The sequence below is a fragment of the Gopherus evgoodei genome, chromosome 3 (genome assembly GCF_007399415.2).
Source record: "Gopherus evgoodei ecotype Sinaloan lineage chromosome 3, rGopEvg1_v1.p, whole genome shotgun sequence".
In the NCBI taxonomy this organism is placed as follows: Eukaryota; Metazoa; Chordata; order Testudines; family Testudinidae; genus Gopherus; species Gopherus evgoodei.
In genome coordinates this window covers 162,868,087-162,890,221 of record NC_044324.1, presented here as the reverse complement: position 1 = coordinate 162,890,221, position 22,135 = coordinate 162,868,087, and the positions used below count along the sequence as shown (strand labels likewise).

At 41.5% G+C, this 22,135-nt stretch overlaps 1 protein-coding gene across 1 annotated transcript in view; it reads right to left on the bottom strand.

Annotated features, from left to right (window-relative positions):
* The window catches only part of DNAH8 (dynein axonemal heavy chain 8), a 567,023-nt gene that overhangs the window by 143,605 nt on the left and 401,283 nt on the right, over positions 1-22,135 (bottom strand). The window contains 4 exon segments of the mRNA XM_030557275.1: positions 3,714-3,877; positions 12,344-12,453; positions 19,837-20,050; positions 21,629-21,751. Coding sequence (XP_030413135.1) covers positions 3,714-3,877; positions 12,344-12,453; positions 19,837-20,050; positions 21,629-21,751 — 611 coding nt within the window.

The window sequence follows — 22,135 nt, the reverse complement described above, 5'->3', positions numbered from 1 at the left end:
ATGGCACTAAACTGTTCTTGGTATTTCTGTGGCAAATGGTCAATAAAAACATTAAACTCATAGTTCAGGTAGTCATATTTTGACATCAGTGCCTGATGATTAGCTATCCTGAACTGTAATGGCACTGAAGAGTAGCTCTTATGGGGTGACTTTTTGGATATGTTGCCTGCCTAATTCACATGACCAGAGAATTTGGTGCTGGGTGAGAAAACAAAAAATCAAAATGCCTGGCCAGGATGTAATATATTTTTAATCAGCTTGCTTGCATGTAGTGGAGACTGTTGCTGCAGTTTGCCTGATGGTCTTGGCTGTGTCAAGAAGGGCTTAATTAACTGTCTGTGCCACCCAAACTGAAGCAGAAGCGTGCAATATGCCAGGCAGCTTGTGATGGGAATCTTGGACTTCTTCAAAGGGAATTTGCAGGGTGTTAGCAACTTGCTTCATCAAGTACTGGAACTGGCAAAAGTCATCAGCTATTGATGGTGGTGGTGGCAGTACAGCCTCATCAGGTAATAAAGGATATATGTGTAAGGGGGATAACCTCTGTATTCACTCCTGCCTCTTGCTCCTCAAAGGTCTCCTCTGCTGACTCACAGTGCAGGGGAGGGATGGATGCTACCAGGTAATGAAGCTTTCTTTATTCCTTATAGGAGTTAATTGGGGCCCAGAGAAATTACTGGCAGTACATTGCCCATGGATTCCAGTAAGGCCAATGAGGAGACCATAAGGCATGGGGGGAGGTATCCAGAGTTCGTCATCTCAAGTGTTAATAGGCAGGGATCTGATATTCTGCCTTTCTTGCATCTGCATCAGGGAATAAAGTCTCCTGGAGTAAACTGGAGAGCCTTGAACAGCAAGTTTTGAGTCTGAGATGGATTATTCCTCCACATATTATACAGGAGGTGACAATCCCTCTTCCTGAATACTAGAAGCTGGGAAAGAGACAGCTCTCACAAAACAGGAGTGATTGGTGACCAAGCAGGCCTCAATATCGAGAGGTGTCTGGAAGTGACAGGGAGGAGATATTCAGACTCACTAGGTACCATAAGGTCGTTCAGGTATGGGAACTCCTGTGACACTGAGAGCACAACTGAACTTGGTATGGGCACCAATGATGTTCCCAATGCTGTTGTCTGGGGCATTGGTGTCAGTACCAAGGGGACCGCGGATTCCATTGAAGCCGCTCTCTTGTTAACAGTAGTCTTCAGTACTGAGCCTTTTACTGTTGAGGTACAGGACTTAGTTGAAGACTTAAAGTGTTTCATAGTACCCAAAGTGCATAGAGTCTCACTGGCACCTCTCTCCAGGCCTAAGGTCTCCAGTGACTGAGTTTTCTTTGAGGAGGAAGTCTCTGAGGAAGTCTCTGTTCTGCTCCTCTTATCCCCCTCCTTAGACTTGGAGCAGGAAGCTCTCTTTACTGCTGGCGCATTTATCAGCCTGTCTCATGGAAAGTATTAGAGACCAGACCCTTACTGCTCTCTTTACCTTGAAAAGTCTTGGTGACCATGATCTTGACTTCAACGGGGCACTGACCGAAGTGGATGGCCCTTGTAGAGGAGGGTTCTCTGCATCTGAATCCAAAGCTGGTCTTAGCACTTGCTACATCATTAAGAGCCTATATGTTATTTCCCTGTTCTTATGGGATCTCCCCTTAAAAGAAGTGCAAATCTTGAACTTGCTGAGTCTATGAGAGTCTCCAAAACAACATATGCACTGGGAATGCCCATCACAGCTTCTGGACAGCAGAGCCATCTTTTAAATCCCAGGGAGCTTGGCATTCTAGACAGAAGAAAACTTGTTTGAACCCCTCAATGGTGAAAAAACGAAATGTGTTTTTTTTCTTAGGTTCAAAAAAAATTATATAAACTAAATCAACCATTCCAATAACTGTAAGGTACTAAACCTACTACTAATATAAAGAACTACCACTAATATTAAGTACTAATATAAAGAGAAAACAGGCACACACTAAACTCTCTCTGGCCGAAGGCAGATGAGATGGAACTGAGGGCAGGTCACCCCCACAGCCCTATATAGCCTAACTACAGGCTACAAGATTATGTAGGGAGCATGCACAGGTCAAATAGGCACTGGTACCAAAAATCTCTGATCAAAGGCTCAGGGCTCATGTGCATCAGAAACTTACACTGCCACAGGCTAAGTGTGTGTGAGAGAGAAAGAAAGAAATTTTTTATACTTTTGGTTTTGTCAGGGTGGAAGTAGATAAACAGTGTGTGAAATCTATTGTGCTGAATAGAAACGTTTATATACCCAACATTTTAGCATAGACAAATTCATCTTACGAAGATATGATCTGCAAATATGGCTGACAAAAGTACAAAAGAAGACACAGGGCATGTACCACTTCAAGACCTCTGAGTTCAGGACTAATAAGAAGGAAAAATAAGGCAGAATTTCTTTTTTATTACACACTGTTTCCTGTTGTGTCTATAGCACAGCATTTTTACTACTTTCACTTTGTAATATATACATGAAGAAATACAATATATATATAACTGTTCATAAAAAGTTAACATTTATTCAGTTACTAACCTATGATATTTGAAATATGAAATAATTTCCCTAGGGAATTAGAATAGGAAACAACTGCATTATCTGAGATCTCAGTAGTAATTGTGAGTAAAGGTTGATTTTTAATGGCGATCACTATACTCTAGCTAGAATTTTACTATGATTCCTGAGTGTAGGCATGCAGGAGTGCATTGCTATCCCTCACTGTCAATCTCCAAGAGGCCACACCCCTTTGCTGTCACACACCTGGAATGGCAGTCTGTACAAGGGGGAAATTAGCTGTCTCTAGGGCTCCAACCCACAGGCAGAGTAGAGCAGTGAACAGTTCAAGGGCCCAGGTCCTTAGGCAGGGGTGAGCATCAAACACAGTCTAGGGCTCAGTTAGTAGATGGATACAGCCTCCTAGTCCATGGGGTGGCAGAGAGTAGGGAAACACAGGCCCACCCGATTCCACGATGTCCCAGCACAGGTTCCTAACAGTGGCAGAGTGGTCCACCATAGAGTCAGCGGGAATCCACTTGCAACACGCTGAGCTTGTATCAGGCTAGCACTCTTACCAGATGTTTGTCTAGTTTCCCTGGGTTACTTCCTATTCTCCCCAGATTTTGGTACTTCAGTGTGGTGAGTGCCTTGGTTTATTACAGGGCAGTCAAACTCATTCTGCGGAGTGGACTACATTATACTTTTAATTATGATCTGTGGGCCAGTGTATAAATTTAGGTCATTATACTACCTTCTTTTCACACCAGCCCTCTCTTTGATGTCAAGGAGAAGTCTGCACTGAGATCCAAGTTAGAACATGTCCTTTGGTGTTTTTCCATCCAATTATTGACCCAGCCCATTTAGACCTAAGTTGATATTTGTTGGGATAAAAGCACAAGGTAGGATGGTTGCAGAAAAATAAAACATCTTTAAACTTGGCCCTATACTGCTGATTTTCATCCCTGAAGAAAGAACAAGAGTATATGACCATAAATATAATGGTCTCCCAATACTACTAAATATTGTAAAACATATGCAATTATAGAATTATTGAATAAACACCAAAGGACATACTCTAACATGGATCTCTGTGCAGACCTCTCCTTGACATCAGATGGAGAGCTTCTGTGAAAAGAATTAATGGTCTCCCAAAAGTACTAAATATTATAATACATACAAAAATTATAGAATTATTGTACCTGTCAGTAATGACTCTATTGCACTCATTTTTAAAAAGTGCCATAAGGGTAGTGATATCCTCACATTCTCCTGCTTTGATAGTTAACATTCCTTGCCAAATTCTGGATAGGTCTCGAAGATTGAAGATATAATGAAACTTGGATGGTGTAGGCAGCATCTTTACCTAAAGCCAAAAATATAGTTATTGTTCAAACTCAAAGACATCTAAAGGGAAAGAAGAGCAATACACGCTGAAAATAATAATGATACTTGCTTTCATATATCACAGCCTGGGCCGCCTCCTTCTCCCAGTGAAATCAGTGGTAAAAATCTCATTGATTTCAGTGGGAGCAGGATTAAGCCTATATGTAAAATGTCAACACTTAGAACATATAACCAAAAGTTCATATATTTTTCTGGCTTTCATTAAATAAAACTGCTAACCTACAAAAGACATCTCAATCCCACTTCTAAAATATATTGATTAATATCTTGGTTGTGAATACTCCTCACAGATACAGAGCTATCAGGATGACTTGATGGCAAATGCACCAGTTCTAAAGGCAAATAGATTCCTAGCAGAGAGGGGACAATTGAGTTTATCCTTGTCTGTTCACATGGATCATCACTGTCATACTGTCTGCCATGATTTGTACTGTCAGACCTTGTATCATGAGAAGAAATGCCATGCAGACCAAACAAATAATTCTGAGTTCTGACATGTTTATGCAAAGGCATTCTTCAGGTGTCCATAGATCCTCATATTTGATGATGGTCCAGGTAACCTTTCCACCCAAACACAGACATTCCCTTTACCAAGAGGCTAAGATTATCAGTCTGCACTTGAAGCTGCTGATGAAGGCACTGAACCCCCTCAATTCTAGAATCAGGCACCATCTCCCTTTTTTTCTTTGGGAAAAGAGGGTGAATAAAAATCCCTCTCATTGAACTGCAAATGAACATATTCCACTGCTCAGACATGTAGAAGTCTGTCCACCTTTTGGAGTAGGTCTCTTGTGAGAGAAGTCTCTGAAGAAAGACAGAGAAGTGGAGTGAAGGTAGAGAGTCTGAAATGTTAAAGAATACCCCGTTCAGTCTGAAAATCTCTATGACCCAATCATCTAAGGTGATGAGGTCCCAGGCTCCCTGAAAATAACAAAGGCATTTTCCAAAAGGGGGTGTCATAAACAGATAGCTAAGGGTTAATGTTCTTTTACCTGTAAAGGGGTAACACCAGTAACCTGAAACACCTGACCAGAGGACCAATCAGGAAACAATACTTTTTTAAAATCTGGGTGGAGGGAAGTTTGTGTGTGAGTTCTTTGTCTTGTGTCTGACCCTCTCGGCTCTGAGAGTGATTTTTCTATCTCCTGGCTTCCTAATCTTCTGTTTCCAAGTTGTAAGTACAAGATAGTAAGACCATAAGGTTTATATTGGGTTTTTTTTGTATTTACATGTGTGTAGTTGCTGGAATGTTTTAAATTGTATTCTTTTTGAATAAGGCTGTTTATTCATTTTTTTCTTTTAAGCAAATGACCCTGTATTTGTCACCTTAATACAGAGAGACCATTTTTATGTCCTTTTCTTTCTTTTTTATATAAAGCCTTCTTTTTAAGACTTGTTGGAGTTTTTTCTTTAGTGGGGACTCCAGGGAATTAAGTCTGCAGCTCACCAGGGAATTGGTGGGAGGAAGAAGTCGGGGGGGGGGGAAATCTCTTTGTGTTGGATTTACTAAGCCTGACTTTGCATACCCTCTGGGTGAGTGGGGGGGGAAGTACTTGTGTTTTCCAGGACTGGAAACAGGGAGAGTGGAGTCCCTCTGTTTAGATTCACGGAGCTTGCTTCTGTATATTTCTCCAGGAACCCAGGGAGGGAACACCTGGAGGGGGGAAGGGAAATGGTTTATTCCCCTTTGTTGGGAGACTCAAGGAATCTGTGTCTGGGGGTCCACCAGGGAAGGTTTTGGGGAGACCACAGTGCGCCAGGCACTGTATAGATTCCTGGCTGGTGGCAGCTTTACCAGGTCCAAGCTAGTAACTAAGCTTGGAGGTTTTCATGCTAACACCCATATTTTGGACGCTAAGGTCCAGATCTGGGAAAAATGTTATGACAGGGGGCAAAAAAGAATATAGATCTTCTAGATGTTCTACAGAATGGCTCTTGACTGCAGTATCAAATTGCGGTTTCAAAGTGGATGCAGACTTTGTAGCAGAAGATACAGAGGCACAAGGTCTCTATCTTTGAAATCTTTGTCTCTTCCTTGGTGGCTCTGAGGTTCTCTGCTGAGTGTACTAATATGCAGAGGGACTCTCAATGGAATAACTCTGAGGCCTGGCTTGCTTTCTCTTAGGCACTGGCATGTAGACTCCCAGTGACTGAGATTAGTCCATGAATGTTTCAGGATCCGTAAGCCTAAGTCTGTGCATAAAATAACAGGCCCTAGACTCCCTCACAGACCAGCAAGGGTAATATGAGTGAGAACTTGGTGAGTGGACAGGGGACACCTCCCTGCTGTGTTCAGAGACTGATGAAGAAAAGGAATATTCTCCTCCAGGGATGGAGGAGGACTACAGAGTGATCTTGTCAGTGGTGAAGAAGTGCCAGGTACCATAGCAGTGATTAGTACTATAGGAGGAACCTTTACTACAATATAGTTGGTTCTGTTAGGTCAGTTGGGTACCACAAATGACTTCAGTGCTGAGAAGGTCAGAATTGAGAGGAGTGGAAAAGAGATCGTCAGCACCAATATCATGGGTGCCAAAGGTCACCAATACAGAGTGAATTGACATCAGCACCACAGAATTGGTACCAGGCATACCTGGAACTTCTCCTGAAATAGTACTGTCAGTCAGCTATCAGTCTTCATCAGGGTATCAGTGGGACACATTCCAGGCCATGAACTACCCTTAGAGGGAGTGAGGTGAAGTGAGCTTTTTTTTTTTTCCTCACTAAGGCCCAGAAAAGGCAACCTGTACTTATGTTACACAGAGGAACAGTTTTTCTTCCTTCCACCATCAGAAGACTTTGCCAAGGAGGAATTGGCAGTCTTGCTAGTCTCTGAAGCCAAGGTTTTCTTAGAAGAAAAGGCCTGGGAACTAGGGGTTGAATCAGAGCTAGCAGGAGCACTCCTTGACAAAGGATGTTCAGGCCCAGGGAATTATTTTCTCTGAGGTAGGCCTAAAAAAAGTTCAAAAGAAAAAGCCTAAGGTGAGCCTTTCTTGTTTTCTGCATTCTTTTCGAGAAAGAACAACAGATAGAGCAATGTCCTTCCTCACAGCAAAAGAGGCATCCTGAGTGACAGTTATTTAGTGGCATGAATGCCTCACAAGACAGGCAATTCTTGAACCCAGGAGGCCTTGGCTGAGTCACAAGGGCTAACTCCTAATACCAGGAAAAATTTCCCCAAAACTATGAAGCAATATATAGAGTTTTTTCTTTCTTTTGTTAAATCCAATGTGCATACTGTGACGAAGTTCCTCCTCTACCTTGGTGGGTCCTGCGCTTATTGGCGGATTTGCTCACCTCCCAGATTCACCCTCTGGGTCAGAAAACAGCTCAGAGACCTTCCCCTCTGGTAGAAGCCTTAGTCCAGGTCAATTCATCCTGTGTCTGATTAGGAGTTGGGAGGTTTGGGGGGAACCCAGGCCCGCCCTCTATTCTGGGTTTCAGCCCAGGGCCCTGTGAACTGCATCTGTCTCCTGGTACAGTTTCATGACACTACAACTCCCTGAGCTACTTCCCCATGGCCTCTTCCCAACACCTTCTTTGTCCTCACCACCAGACCTTCCTCCTGATGTCTGATAACACTTGTACTTCTCAGTCCTCCAGCAGTATGACTACTCACTCTCAGCTTCTTGCATGCCTCTTGCTCCCAGTTCCTCGCACGCATTTCCTCTCCTCTGGCTCCCTCTGGCCTGACTGGAGTGAGCCCTTGTATAGCATCAGAGGGGCCTTAATTAGAGTCAGGTGCTTAACAGTCTCACATGACTCTTAGTAGGTTAATTGGAGTCAGGTGTTCTCATTAGCCTGGAGCAGCCCCTGCTCTGGTCACTCAGGGAACAGAAAACTGCTTATCCAGTGGCCAGTATATCTCCATTCTACTACTCTGCTGTTCCCAACTGGCCTGGGTCTATCACAATACCTCCACTATTTACACTAACTAACTAACACTACTCCAACTATATTAAGACCTAATTTACAGAACTATTACAGAAACATTTTGGGGGTTACGCAGTCTGCAAGAGAAACAGACATTGCTAAAGGTTCTATCTCACAGCCATGGGCAGTAAGACAAACAGAGTAATGGTTGGGCACAGAGTAATGGGGTAGGGGGTGTTGTACTCAGGGTGCAAGCATGGCCCCAAGCATTTCTGGCCAAAAGGATCTGATCTTGCACACGTGGAGCACATGCACCAGAAGTGGAATACATATGGACAATCACTCGAAGAACAACCTGAGTTCTGTTCTTGGCTGTCAGAGAGAAGTGTAGTCTAGTGGTTAGAACAGTACCTATCGACTACATAGAGAAACACAGAGGGTTGATAGTTTCTTTCTGAGAGCCAGTGTGGCATCTGCCATATTAGCAATCTGGTATCTATTCCCAGTTCTACTATAAATTACTTTGTGCATCCTCTTAGTTAACTTATGTGTCAAATGGAGTAGTTGATATTTGATTTCCTCTTAAGGTATAGGTATGCTCAATAATCAAGGCTGTAAATGGCACAGAAATATAAAAAGCAGTGAGCAGAACAGGTAAGATTTGAACTCATGGTCTCCTGGCTCTCAACATCCTACATGTTTAATTCATCTGAAGTATTTTTTGAGGAAGATTGTTCACTTTGCCTTTTCCACCTAACAAGGAACCTGATTCAGTTGAAATACAGCATGCTGAAGAGCTTCCCCTGTCCCAGGAATGCATCATTGTACTGGAGTCATGGAGGGCCGAAATGGATTTGCTAAGCCCTCCTATACACTTAGCTCCCTTTCATTACCTCCCCATTCTGCTGTCTCTTTTCCTACCTCAAACATCCCCACACTCTCCATATCCTCACACACCTTAGAGAAAATAGATGGACATCTCTTTCTCAATTTCATGAGCCCCTAAACTTGCTGTATTAAAACTGCAGGAAATCCCATACACAAAAACTTTGTTTAAAAGGTTTACGGTTGGTTAAGTGTGATTTCCTGTGATGAGGTGCTTCCACTCCTATCCTCTTTGCTTCAGACTACTCAGAGACCTTCCATTTCGTCAATACCCCCATGCAGTTTATTTATAGTGGTTCACTCTACCACCTTTACATACTAGGGCAGTTGTGATATTTATGTTACCCAGTTTCACTACCCCTTCTCCTGAAAGGGCAGAGGGAGGGGTTAAAACTATCTCCACTGAAAGAATGCTTTTTCTCAGGCACTGGTAACTTCTTCCTTTCTTTCTTTCTTTTCTGTTTTCCACCCACCTTCTGCACTTCTTTCCTGTGCTCTTTTATCCAGTTTCCTTGTTAATGGACTAGTTAGCTCATTAACTTCCCAACCCCAATCTGATCAGATAATCACAAATTCATCTCCTTAATCAGGCCCAGGGCCAGAGCTTCCATTAGGCAACCCTAGGCGGTCGCCTAGGGAGTCAGGATTCGGGAGGCGGCATTTTGTGCGCTCCCCACAGGGCACACAGGAGCTTCTGATTCCGCTCCCATCACGCCGCCGAAGAAGGACCTTCTGCCGACGTGCCGCGGAAAACAGCGGCTGGCAATTGAGCAGCTCAATGACTGCTGCTGTCACCTGCAGCATTTCGGCGGAGGGTCCTTCTTTGGCGGTGCGATGGGAGTGGAACCGGAAGCTCCCGTGCGCCCTGTGGGGAGCACACAAAATGCTGCCTCCTAAATTCTGCCTAGGGTGCCAGAAACTCTGGCACCGCTCCTGATCAGGCCCTATCTGGGGCTTAATTGGTTAAACAGTGACCAGAGTGCTGGTTCAGTTGCTGATTACCAGCGCTCTTATCACACACCTCCCCACCTTGCCTGATGGAAAGGTGTTTCATTCCCTTTGCTCTCCTCACTTTACTGGAAGTATTATTTGGCTTCAATCTTTCTTTGCTCCCAGGATAATCACCTAGAGTCCCCTTGTAAGATGTGTCTATTCTCCACCCACAGAAATCACACTTGGTGGATGGAAATTAATTCCACTTCAGCCCACAGGTCCTTGAACTAGGAGCAAGCTGGGGGGGGGCAGGTTTTTCATTCTCGCCCCTTTTATTTTGTGGCGGAGTTTGCTGGTGCCACTGTTCCTCCTGGCTAGCTGTGGTCACTTGTTCCCCCAACAACTCCATATTGCTCTTGAAGTCCCTTCCTTTGTCATTCTAAAGCAGAAGATCAGATAACTGCTTGACCATTGTTAACAAAAGGGTTATTTTCATTTCCTGAAACCATTTCCTTGATTTTCTTTTTTCCTTCTCCCTTAATCTCTAAGGGAACTTCCTGCATTGCTGGCACATGATGGCATGTAAGGCACACCATCAGAGGTTCATTTACTTGCCCATCTACTAATGTGATATATGCCATCATGTGCCAGCAATGCTCCTCTGCCATGTACATTGGCCAAACTGTTTAGTCTAAATAAAAGGGGAACACAAATCAGACATCAGCAATGGTAACATACAAAAGCCAGTAGGAAAACACATGAATCTCCCTGGACATTCAATAACAGATTTAAAAGTAGCCATACTTCAACAAAAAAAAATCAGAAACAGACTTCAAAGAGATACGGCTGAGCTACAATTCATTTGCAAACTTAACACCATCAATTTGGGCTTGAATAGGGACTGGGACTGGCTGGCTCACTACAAAAGCAATTTCCCTCTCTTGATATGACACCTCCTCATTAATTATTGGGAGACTACATCCACACTAAATTGACCTTCAACATTGGTTCTCCACATGTAAGGTAACTCCCTTCTCTTCATGTACCAATGTATATTTATGACTGTATCTGTAATTTTCACTCCATGCAGCTGAAGAAGTGGGTTTTTTACCTACGAAAGCCCATGCCCAAATAAAACTGTTAGTCTTTAAGGTGCCACCGGACTCCTCGTTGTTTTTGTGGATACAGACTAACAGGGCTACCCTTCTGATACTTTATATTGATATAACTGTGTCCATACTAGGGGTGTTGTACAGCTTTTACTATGCCAGTATAGTGAAAATGGTACAACTTTTGTATGAAGAGAAGCCCCAAAAGAAAAAAGAGAAAGGATAAAGTTATAAAGAACTGCATGATCTATTGTGAGTAACAGCTCATTGGCACTGAGTGGTCTTGGGGAGTAACACCACTTTCCCCCACCACTTTGCCCTAACCCAAAGAGCCTAGCAGAACCTAGTGGAGCATCTGACACCCCTCTAAGAGGAGCAATGGACATGAAGCCCAGTGGAGCACAGGAGTTTCATCAAGGGAAAGCCCAATATGAAGAATCCAGCAGAGCAAGCAGACTCCATTGAGGGAAAGCCAAGCCCAAGGGGCCCAGCGAGCATTCTTGATCACATTTGGAACATCTGTGTAATCTACTCTGAGTGGCATCTCACATTGGTTGATCTTTGAAGGGTCAGAATCCATTAGCTATGGATGTAAAATCTTAACTACAGTTTCTACTAAGAACTTTTCAATATAGGTCCAGAGTCCAGAGCTTGGCTTGGGCTGTGGGGGCTGGCTAATAGAGAACAATACATAGCTCAGAGGAAGCTGGGGTAAACAGATAACCTTGTGTGTTTCAAGTTAGTGAGCGGAGTCGGCATAACTTCGAATGTAACTGGGCATCCTTATAATGACTTATAGACATATGAAGCACTGAGAAAGGCTTCACGGTTACTCCCTAATGCAGGGAGGAGATAGTGGTACAATACCTCTCAGATCCTAGACAAAGTTCGGGGAGAGGACTAATATTATTGACATGAGTTATGACACCCTCCCCTCACAGATGTATGCCAGTCCTAGCCCACAGAAATGCAAGGGTAAACTTGTGAAATTGTTAAGTACTAATTACTGTGTTTTTGCTTTAAATCTGTAGGAATGTACCTGTTGGTCAACCAAGACAGCTGCTACCTCATTCCCCTGGACCTCAAAATTAGAATTTAACCTATATACTTTAATAGACATAGTTTGGGGGTAATTACCTGTGTGTCAGCAATATGTTAATTTGAGCCACGGGTGGAACCATTATGTAATCTTTTACATCATTGGTTTATTGTGCTTATCTTGTCTTGCAGTTAGAATCTATCCAGCAGTTTGGGAAAACCCACCCCTGTCCCTTATCTCTGCCCAATGAGCACCATATCTAATCTATTGTAACTAATTGTTTTGCAGTGTCTCTGAGCCTCATAAGCAAAGTGACACTCGGCCAACATTGTGCGTAATAAACTCCTGTACTTGACTCTACATGGTGTGGATTATTGTTCCTTCAACTTTATTTCTGAGCATAGTTTGGAAGAGAATCACCCATATTTCGCTCCCTCCCCACTGACCCCTGATCGCAGTGGGAACCACTTTGGGTAGTTTTATGAAAGATATGTTTTAAAATTTTGAAATAAGCATCTAACTTATGGTAATAGGCACCCTGTTAATAGGTACTGAATACAGTTCCATTATTTCCCGTGTTCTGTACCTTAGTCCATTGCCACAATACTCTGCCAGCTGGAACTAATTTCTTTATCACGTCACATATTTCAGGATTGAATTTTCTGCATGGATGAAAGTATCCACAACCAATTATTCCTGAAAAATAAGATGCAATATACAACTTTAGAATGATTGCAAGATATAATTCATTCTTTCCTAAGAAAGAAATGTTATTTACCTTACAGTAGCCATGGTTCATTGAGATACATTGTCTACATAGATTAAACTTGTGGTTTGGTGCACAGGTCCCCCATGCATGTGAGACTGGATTTTTTTGGCCAGCAGTGTCCATTGGGGCTGTACCTGTGCCCTAGATGCCCTTGCAATTACACTCCAGAAGGACATAAAGAGTGGAAGGGCCTAACCATCTTTCAGTTCCTTTACCATTACAGAATTCAAATGATATAGGACTCTGAAGTAGCAGAGAAGGAAGGTGTGTCAGAGAATCAATGGGAACAATGCATCTCAAAGAACTGCAGTTACTGTAAAGTAAGTAACAATTTTTTCTTCTTTGAGTGATTGTCAACATGGATTCCACTTCTAATGACTAGCAAGCAAGGACCTCATAATCAGGAGGCAGGTGCTTGGAGTCCTATTTTAATAATAGTTGCAAGACAGGTCTGCCTAAAAGGGCGTCAGATCTTGAGGTCTCAACTAAGGAATAGTGCTGGATAAAAGCATGCACTGATCCTCACGTAGCTGCCCTGAAAATTGCTGAAATTGATATGCTTCCCAAAGAAGCTGAAGAAGTTGCCTGAGCCCTGGTGGAGTGGGCTCTAACCTAATTTAGCTAACTCATAGCATGATCTAACACAATTAGATATCATTTAGGTAGCCTTTGGGTGGATTTTGTCTGACCTTCCACCGTATCAGCAAATTCTACAAACAGCATGGGAGAGCTCTTGAAGGTCCTTTTCTGTCAAGATTGCATGAAAGAGCCCTAACCCCATTAAGGGTGTGAAATTTGGCATCCCCTTGTTTAAGTGAGACCTGGAAGGAAAACTGGACAGTGAATCATCTGAATCAGATGAAAATCTAAAACAATCTTTCGTAAAATTTAGGGTTAAGCTTCAGGGTCATTTTGTCTTTGACGAAGTGGGTATTCACCCATGAAAGCTTATGCTCTGATATGTCTGTTAGTCTATAAGGTGCCACAGGACTCTTTGTTGCTTTTTACAGATCCAGACTAACACGGCTACCCCTCTGATATTTGTCTTCAGAGAGCACCATGTCAAGTGGACCATCCAGGAGGACCTGAATCTTCCCTACCCTTTGAGCTGATGTTATAGCTACAAAAGAACATTTTTATGGATAGATGGTATAGACAGCAAGTTGTTCTGCTAAGACTGCATTTAGGTCCCCTGAAGGAGAGGGCCCCTGGACTGCAGAAAATGCATGAATAAGGCCCTTGAGAAATCTAGCAATTATAGGGTGGCAAAATATGGTGGAAGACAGTGAGTGGGTACTCTTGCTAAATGTACACTTATGGAGCTGATGGATAGCCCTAAATGCTTCAGTGATAGCTGACAGCCCAAAATAGTAGGTATGGGGCTTCTAAGGGAGATAAGTGGCATTACAGAGCCCAAAGAGAGAATCTATTCCATTTGGCTGAATAGATCGTCTAGTTGAGTCCTTTCTGCTATGTATCAGTATCATGGACATCAGCAGAAGCAGCTTCTTTTGACAGTAATTGACCAGCCCATATCTATGTTGTCAGATGCAGTGATGCTAGGTTTGGGTGAAGGATCTGACCTTTGTTCTGGGAAATCATATTATATCAAGTAAGACAGGTGATGTTATCAGAGGGTGAGTTGACAGGTTAATTACCTGTCTGGACCAAGCTGGGGCCAGTACAATCACTACTGCTGAATCCTGCTGAGTTCCCTATGTAGTAAGAGGATTGGTGGCTAAAAAATTGGTGAATAAACAGAGACCATGAGACAAGCAAAGCATCCAACAGGAAGCCTGGACTTAGGCCTTCCTTTGAACAGCAAGTTTGGCATTTCTTGTTCCAAACTGAAACAAACAGGTCAACTGTCAGGTATCCCCACTACCAAAGCTGCTCAGTAGGGTGGAGTCTTTGACAGTCCATTGGCAGTCATTTGCAAATTGTCTGCTGAGCTGGTCCATTATGACATTCTGCAAGCCTGGTAGTTGCAGAGCTATTTGTGTGATTCAGTGATGAATGCACTAGTTCCAGAGATGAACAATTTCTTGGCAAAGTGTGTATGTGTGTGTGGGGGGGGGAATGAATGTGCTCTTTCATGTCTGTTGACATAAAACGTTGTTGTGTTGTCTGTCATTACCTGGACTGTTAATCTATGCACCATGGGGAGAAATGATGTGCACACTAGACAAATAGCTCTAAGTTCTAGAAAGTTTATGTGAAGGTGAGTATCTTCAAGAGTCCAGAACCCTTGTGTCTGTAAGTAGTCTAGATGAACTTCCCCACAAGTGTGGAGGCAGCTGTTACCAATTTCTTGGTAGGTAGGGAGGAGAAAACAGTACTCCTTCTATACAAGGAGAGGGTCCTTCAGCCAGTTTAATGATACAAGACTTTTTGGGGAACCTGAACCCTCATGTGCATGTGATGTCTATTGGGTAGATGCACAGATTTCAACCACCCTTGTATGGAATGTAGGTGATGTCTAGCATGCTGTGTAAAGTACGTGTAAGAAGCCATATAAACCAGGTCTATAAGGCATACTCTTACAGACATTTGTGAGTAAGCCTACAGCAGGCTGATAAGAACTGGTATGGTCTTGAGTCTTCCCTATGGCAGATTCCACATCAGCTGAGTTTATCCACCAGCACTACCTCAATGAACTCTCTTTTCTGGGTCAACAGCAATGATGACCTTTTATTGTTTTTCCTGAGACCCAGTGTGGTGAAAAGATGTAGGATTTTGTGAATGGAACATTCACTTTCTTGAACGAGGCAATCATGGAGGTATGGGTATATCTGACTCCCTTGAGTCCTTAGATAGGCCACCATGACTGCAATGCACTTGGTGAATACTCTGGTATAGACAGCTGAAAAACAAAAGAGCAGAACTCAATACTGGTGGTGGGAAGCTCCCACTTAGAATCTCAGGTATTTTCTGTATGCTCAGTGGAAGTATGTTTTTTAGAAACTGAGAACCACAAACCAGTCTAAGAAATCTAAGGATATTGAGCTTAGAGTTACCCTCTTGAATTTGAAATGGTGGATGAACTTGCTGAGAAATCTCAAATCTAGGATTGGATGTCAGCTTCCCTTCTTCAGGATTAGAAAGTAATGTGAGTAAAATCCTTCCCCTCTGAACTCCGGAGGCATGTCTTCCAATGTGATGAAATTTAGAAGGGAAATGTTGTTTCTTTCTTTAATAATATCTCATGAGAGGGCCCCCAAAGAGGATAGGAAAAGGGGGAAGGAGATAGGAAGCGACTGAAATTGAATAGAATACCCCACATTGATCACCTCTAAAACACAACTGTCTGAGGTAATTCAATTCCAGACTTTCTAAAAATTCAAAAGCTGGTGTCAAAAAAATAGAGGGTGGAGGGAAGGGTATAGATACTCAAAAGTCTCCAAACTTGCTGCTGTGAGGTGGATGTGGGATGTGCAGTTGCAGAGGAAGACACAGAGGGCCTTCTTTTTCTTCCCCAATGGCTTTGATGATCTTAGTGGCACATAATAATAGGTCTTTATCTAGAGTAGCTTTGTGACCTGGCTGCTTTTTACGGGCTGGCATGTAAAGTGCCAGGGAACTGTGAGTGGCTCTCAAATCATTCAGAGAGTGCAGTAGTTTGAGCATTAGCTTGCTAAACTCAGGGTTATGAGTTCAATCCTTGAAGGGGCCATTTAGTGATCTGGGGCAAAAATCTGTTAGGGGGTTGGACTAGATGACCTCCTGAGGTCCCTTCCAACCCTGATATTCTATGATTCAAACAGGTATAGAAAAGAAAACAATTACACTAATATCACTATTTACTTATATCTATCGATTGATAAATATACACAAAATCAGTAAAGTCTCACAAAGTGCAGAGAAGTGAAATTGTAGGAGTTCCATCTCACAGCCATGTGTCGTAAGAAGGGAAAGTTGGGTCCATTCCACACTTTATCTGCTCAAGTGTGAGGGATGCAAGGGCACTCAGGGTACAAGTGCTGCCCCGACAGACACTGCTATCTAAAAGAATCTGATGTTAGAAGCATGGGGTGCATGCACAAAAGAAGTGATGTTCATGTGGATAATCACTTGAAGAAGAAAAAATAGGTACAAACACAGCCATTAGTCTTGCAAATATTTCTATACATGCCTAACGTTAGGCACATGAGTAGTCCTGTTGACCTAAATGGGACTAATCACAAGCTTACAATTATGCCCATAAGTATGTATGTATTATTTACCTTATTTTTAATTCATATACGCAACAGGAAAACCTTAAGTTTCTTTCAAGTGGTCATGAACATAAAGGTTGTCATAAAGAAAGAGGAAGATAAGTGATGCTAAGGAGACAGAGTTAATGTTAAAAATAAATTAATATAGGAGCCCACCAGATAAAAGCACAGCTGAAGGTAGCAGAGCTGTGGGAGCTGAACGTGCAGGAGTAACTTCCCTGAAGGGTAAAATTTTCAAGAGCAAGGAGGAGCAGAGGAAGGAAGAAATGGAACTCAGGTGTCTCTTTTGTCCTGGCTACTCTCATTGCCCTAGTAGGCAGTCTTTGTAGTATACATTTTGCTGTGTTGAGCACAGAAATAGAATGACTGTAATACTCCCATAGAGTGTCTAGCAATAGCCTTGCTAACATCACTGGTCCTGATTCTTGGATCCAACTGAACTAAGTTTGGCCCATGATCCACAAAGTAGGAGTGCAGTGTGCAAAGCTGGTTTTATGCTACGTTTGCAGCACCCTAGCTCTGGGGCCCATTCAGCCCTAACTTAATTAGAGCAACTTCAGGATTGTTCTAACCTATGCCCAGTGGTGGCTCCAGGGACCAGCGCAGCAAGCGCATGCCTGGGGTGGGAAGCCGTGGGGGGCGCCCTGCCGGTCACTGCAAGGGAGGCAGTCAGATAGCCTTCGGCGGCATGCCTGCGGGAGGTCCATCGGTCCTGCAGATTCGGCAGCAATTTAGCGGCGGGTACGCCGAAGCCGCAGGAGCAGCAGACCTCCCACAGGCATGCCGCCGAAGCCAGCCTGACTGCCATGCTTGGGGCGGCAAAAAAGCTAGAGCCGCCCCTGCCTATGCCAATTTATCTATGACCTCAATGGGCTGTTCAGGCTGCCAAAAACAGCTGAAGTATAAAAACACTCCAGCTGCAAACCCTCTTCCCCCAGCCATACTCCTACGCTGGGGGAGTAGCACAGTGTTTATATATATATAGAGAGAGAGAGAGAGATACCTATCTCACAGAACTGGAAGGGACCTTAAAAGATCATGGAGTACAGTCCTCTGCCTTCAGTGGTAGGACTAAGTATTGTCCCTGACAGTTTTTTGTGTGTTTTGTTTTTTTTGCCCCAGACCCCATGGCCCCCTCAAGGATAGAGCTCATAACCCTAGGATTAGCAACCTAATACTCAAACCACTGAGCTATCCCTACCCCTGTACTCAGACAGGCCCCCTAGGCTGGAGTATTTCCCAAGTAGCCTGTTAAACTGGCCTTATGTCCCCCTTTGCATCTTAAGAACAAGTTGGGTCCACTTTTTTTTTTATACTATTCATGTGAATTATTAGAGATTTATGGGGGCAAAAGGATAGTTGAAAATCATGACTGTTTGCAAGTCTATTTTCAATAAACAGATTTTGAAAAGTGTAATATAGAGTCCTTGTTAACATGCAATTTTCATTTTTGTAATTCTAAATTCTATTCTGAGATCTGAAATTTATTCTGAATCCTACCAAAACAAACTCCACAAATGACACAACCAGTTCATACCTGCCAAAACCCAGACAGCTATGAAAAGGAACACTCGGTGAGAATAATAGGTACAGACCCTCTAACTCACCTGAACACATTTGACTGGGCGAGAAATTGGAAAGGAAAAGAGTGGAAAAACAACAGATATTTTGCTAAAAGACATAAAGGCATTGCTCAACCTAAAAATGATATGCTCAGATGTAAATTGCATTATGAGTTAGTGAATTAAAAACTTTAACAATTAAAATCCTGGGTTCAAATTTTATTATTTAGATTAACTTAAAAGGCTGTTTACCTGCAAAGTACTGAGTTCAGGGTCCAGTATTTTTTAATTATTTATTTTTTCAATGAGACTTATTGCAAAGAAAGGTATGACTCAAAATAAGCATAAATGGCAGAATCTGGCCCATAATAAATAGTTTAAAACAGTGGCTCTGAACCTCTCCAGACTACTGTATCCCTTTCAGGATTCTGATTTCTCTTGCATACCCCCAAGTTTCACCTCACTTAAAAACTACTTGCTTACAAAAATTAGACATAAAAATACAAAACTGTCACAGCACACTATGACTGAAAAATGGCTTACTTTATCATTTTTACCATATAATTATAAAATAAATTGATTGAAATATAAATATTGTACTTACATTTCAATGTATAGTATATAAAGAAGTATAAACAAGTTGTCTGTATGAAATTTTAGTTTCTTTGCTAGTGCTTTTTACATAGCCTATTGTAAAACTAGGCAAATATCAAGATGAGTTGATGTACCCCCTGGAAGACCTCTGTGTATCCTCATGGGTATGTGTGCCCCTAGTTGAGAACCACTGGTTTAAAACACCAAAGACTGAACTGCATCTCTAAACCTACACAGATCTGCATAAGTGGCTGCGTGGAACACCAGCAAGAACTTAATTCCTTGTGATACTCCTTGCACAGGGAGGAATCACAGACTGTTCTACCCAGTGCACTGGGAGCTAAGATTCCTGTTGTGAACAGCACCAGTTCAGGGAGCTAAGTTCCTTACATGGCTTTTGATGTTAGCAATATCATCAACTATTTCAGAGGAAATTATATTGGTCATGTATTGTGAAGTCAGAGAGGAAAGCATTAATTAACTGCTAATTTTTCTTTACATATGTTTGTTCGTAATTCAGAAGCCTACATATATATTTTGTTAGGGTGGAATTCACCTAATTTCAGAGGGCCTACACCAGGCCTTCACCAGTGACCTAAGAGGTGAACTGAACCTTGAACGGGTCCTTTGCAATACGACAAATTTCACCCTAAATGATTTGGTAACTGAAAACTTTTAAAAAGATTTATTGTGTATTTAAAATTAGAAGTATTTAATTCACCTTTAAGTCACAAATCAACTGAATCTGACTGTCTCATTCTAATGCAAGGCCCAATTCTCCTCCTACTTGCACAATTTTAAACTAGCACAACTCCAATTATTTCATTGGAGTTACTCCTGATCTAAAATTGTGTAAGAGGACAATCAGGAGTCAAGTTTATAAATTTTACATGTATTAGCCTACAGTAAAATAAATCAAAATTACGAAAAAAATTAATACCAAAAATTTTGTCTATGGATGCATTGGATGGTAGTGTGCAATTAAACACAGTAAACTGCCTTTTTAAACGCTGTGGAATGTCATTACGGCCTCCACCAGGGTGTATCATAGCTGCCACTAACTGTACATCAACAATTGTAGTAAAGTCTCCAGGTTTATCCAAACTGTACATTCCTTCCATTTCCATCATCTGACGAACTATTTCATTTGTTACCTATAAAATTATAAAACAAATATTAATTACGATTTCAAAGGAAGAAAATGGAAATATGCTCATCTTCTAATTTTCTTTCTTCTTGCAATCTCTCCTCTAATCCTCAAAGAAATTTGTTTTTATCTTAGTCTAGACACAGACCACAACACCTCCAAGACTTTCAAGATCACTTATAAGGCACTACCTTACCTACATGGCAAACTACCAGAAATTTTTTTAAGAGCTTTAAAATATAACTAAATGGTAATGAAAACACTGTCTCACTCATTTTGACCAAATAAAGAAATATTGTCTTATTGTTAAGGCACTGAACTAGTACTCAGAGGAGTTGGGTTCAGTTCCTAACTGTGCTGCAGACTTCTGTGTGGCCATGGACAAATCACTTAATGTCTCTATGGCTCAATTTCCCATTTTGAAAAATGGGGAAAATACAGCTACTTGCTTTCTCCCAACCTTTATCTAGCTTGTCTATTTAGATTATAAGCTCTTTGGGAAAAAACAGCTTCTAAATATATGAATGTACTGTGCTTAACAAGTGGATCCAGTCTTGTCCGGAGACCAAGGCTCTACCATAATACAAACAGTAATGGTAAAATTGGTATATATACCGCCCATGAAATATCTTCATGCTAATATTTATATCAGTTGATCTTCCCATTTGTTGGGATCTTCTGGTGAAAAGATTAATAGAAGGAAATTATTAGGTGAGTATATTTAGTATTCCCCAGCATAATTTCTCCATTAATCATTGATAAGGAAATGTATCCATCCAATAGGTGACTGGTGACCTTGGGAAGTGAGTGTGTCCTAAATCTCCTCAGGAGCTGAGTTTCCTAACACCTATATGTTTCCACAAGGCAATATCTTATGTATCTGGTTATGGAAACTTCCATGACTTCTTTCCTTTGCTTTTTTGGGTGGCAAGAGACATACTAGGCTGTGTGTCTTATGTGCTGTGTTCAAGGAAAACAGATTCATTGTGCTCTCTATACACCTATATCTTGCCATCTGTTTTCTGTGATGTGAACTGGCTTTGGATAAGCACAGTAGAATGAGAAGAGTACAATATCTTGGGAAACGTGGAATGGAATATTCTTATTTTAAATCACTCTAGGAGCAACACTTTGTCTGCGTACAAGACACCATACGGCTTTTCCATAAATAATACAGAACTTTTTTGCAGAAATTTATGGTTTACTACAACTGACTAGTCCTGTCAATTTAATGTCAGGCTGAACATTTGAATAACATGCTATTTTAGGGATTATACTGCTTTCATTAGCGCTTTTTAAAAAATGACAAAGTTAAGGATAACATATGAAATATGACTCCTAAATACAAGATATATCTTCAGAATATCTATTCTACTCCCTGATGTTTGTTTAATAATCATATCATAATCATATGGATTTTCTATGATTTATAGTTTAATAAAAACACTGCATTGTAAAAAGGAATAAAATGTTTACTGTATATGAGAAAAAATCTGACTGATAAAATCTGAGATTAAAATATTCTTGTTAAATACTACAGAATATATTTTAGTCATATATTCTTATAGGAAGTTTTCTTCTATACCTGATCTCCCCATTCATTAATTATTGGCATATTAATATCATCAATAAACACGGTCATTCTTCTCCCGCCTGGTGGTCCATAAGTACTTCCCATGCGTTTGTCCACATAACTCTCTATTGTCCTCTGAAGAAAAAGAAAAAGTTCTAATTTAGTATCTACAATACCAGCATATTTTAAAAACATTTTATATTTATATTTGGAAAGGGTTTGTTTTTTTTAAATTTGCTGCTTGTTGCCTTGAGATAATGGAAAATTTCTTATCTGATCATTTTCTTTTTGTCAGCAGTTTCTCATCTCATTCTTCACAAATAGGCTGTCTCTCTCCCCCATGGAACTCAAATGTAGTCTGGAATTATTCCTGGAGGATTTAGGACTAAAACCCCTCACCTCATGCCACCAGGAGAATTTTTCCAAAGTCGTAAAAAGACTCCTAACAACTGATTATTAGCATTAAGACGATAACCTCAAATTATATTAATGAACTTTAAGGTGTGTTGAAGTTTTCAT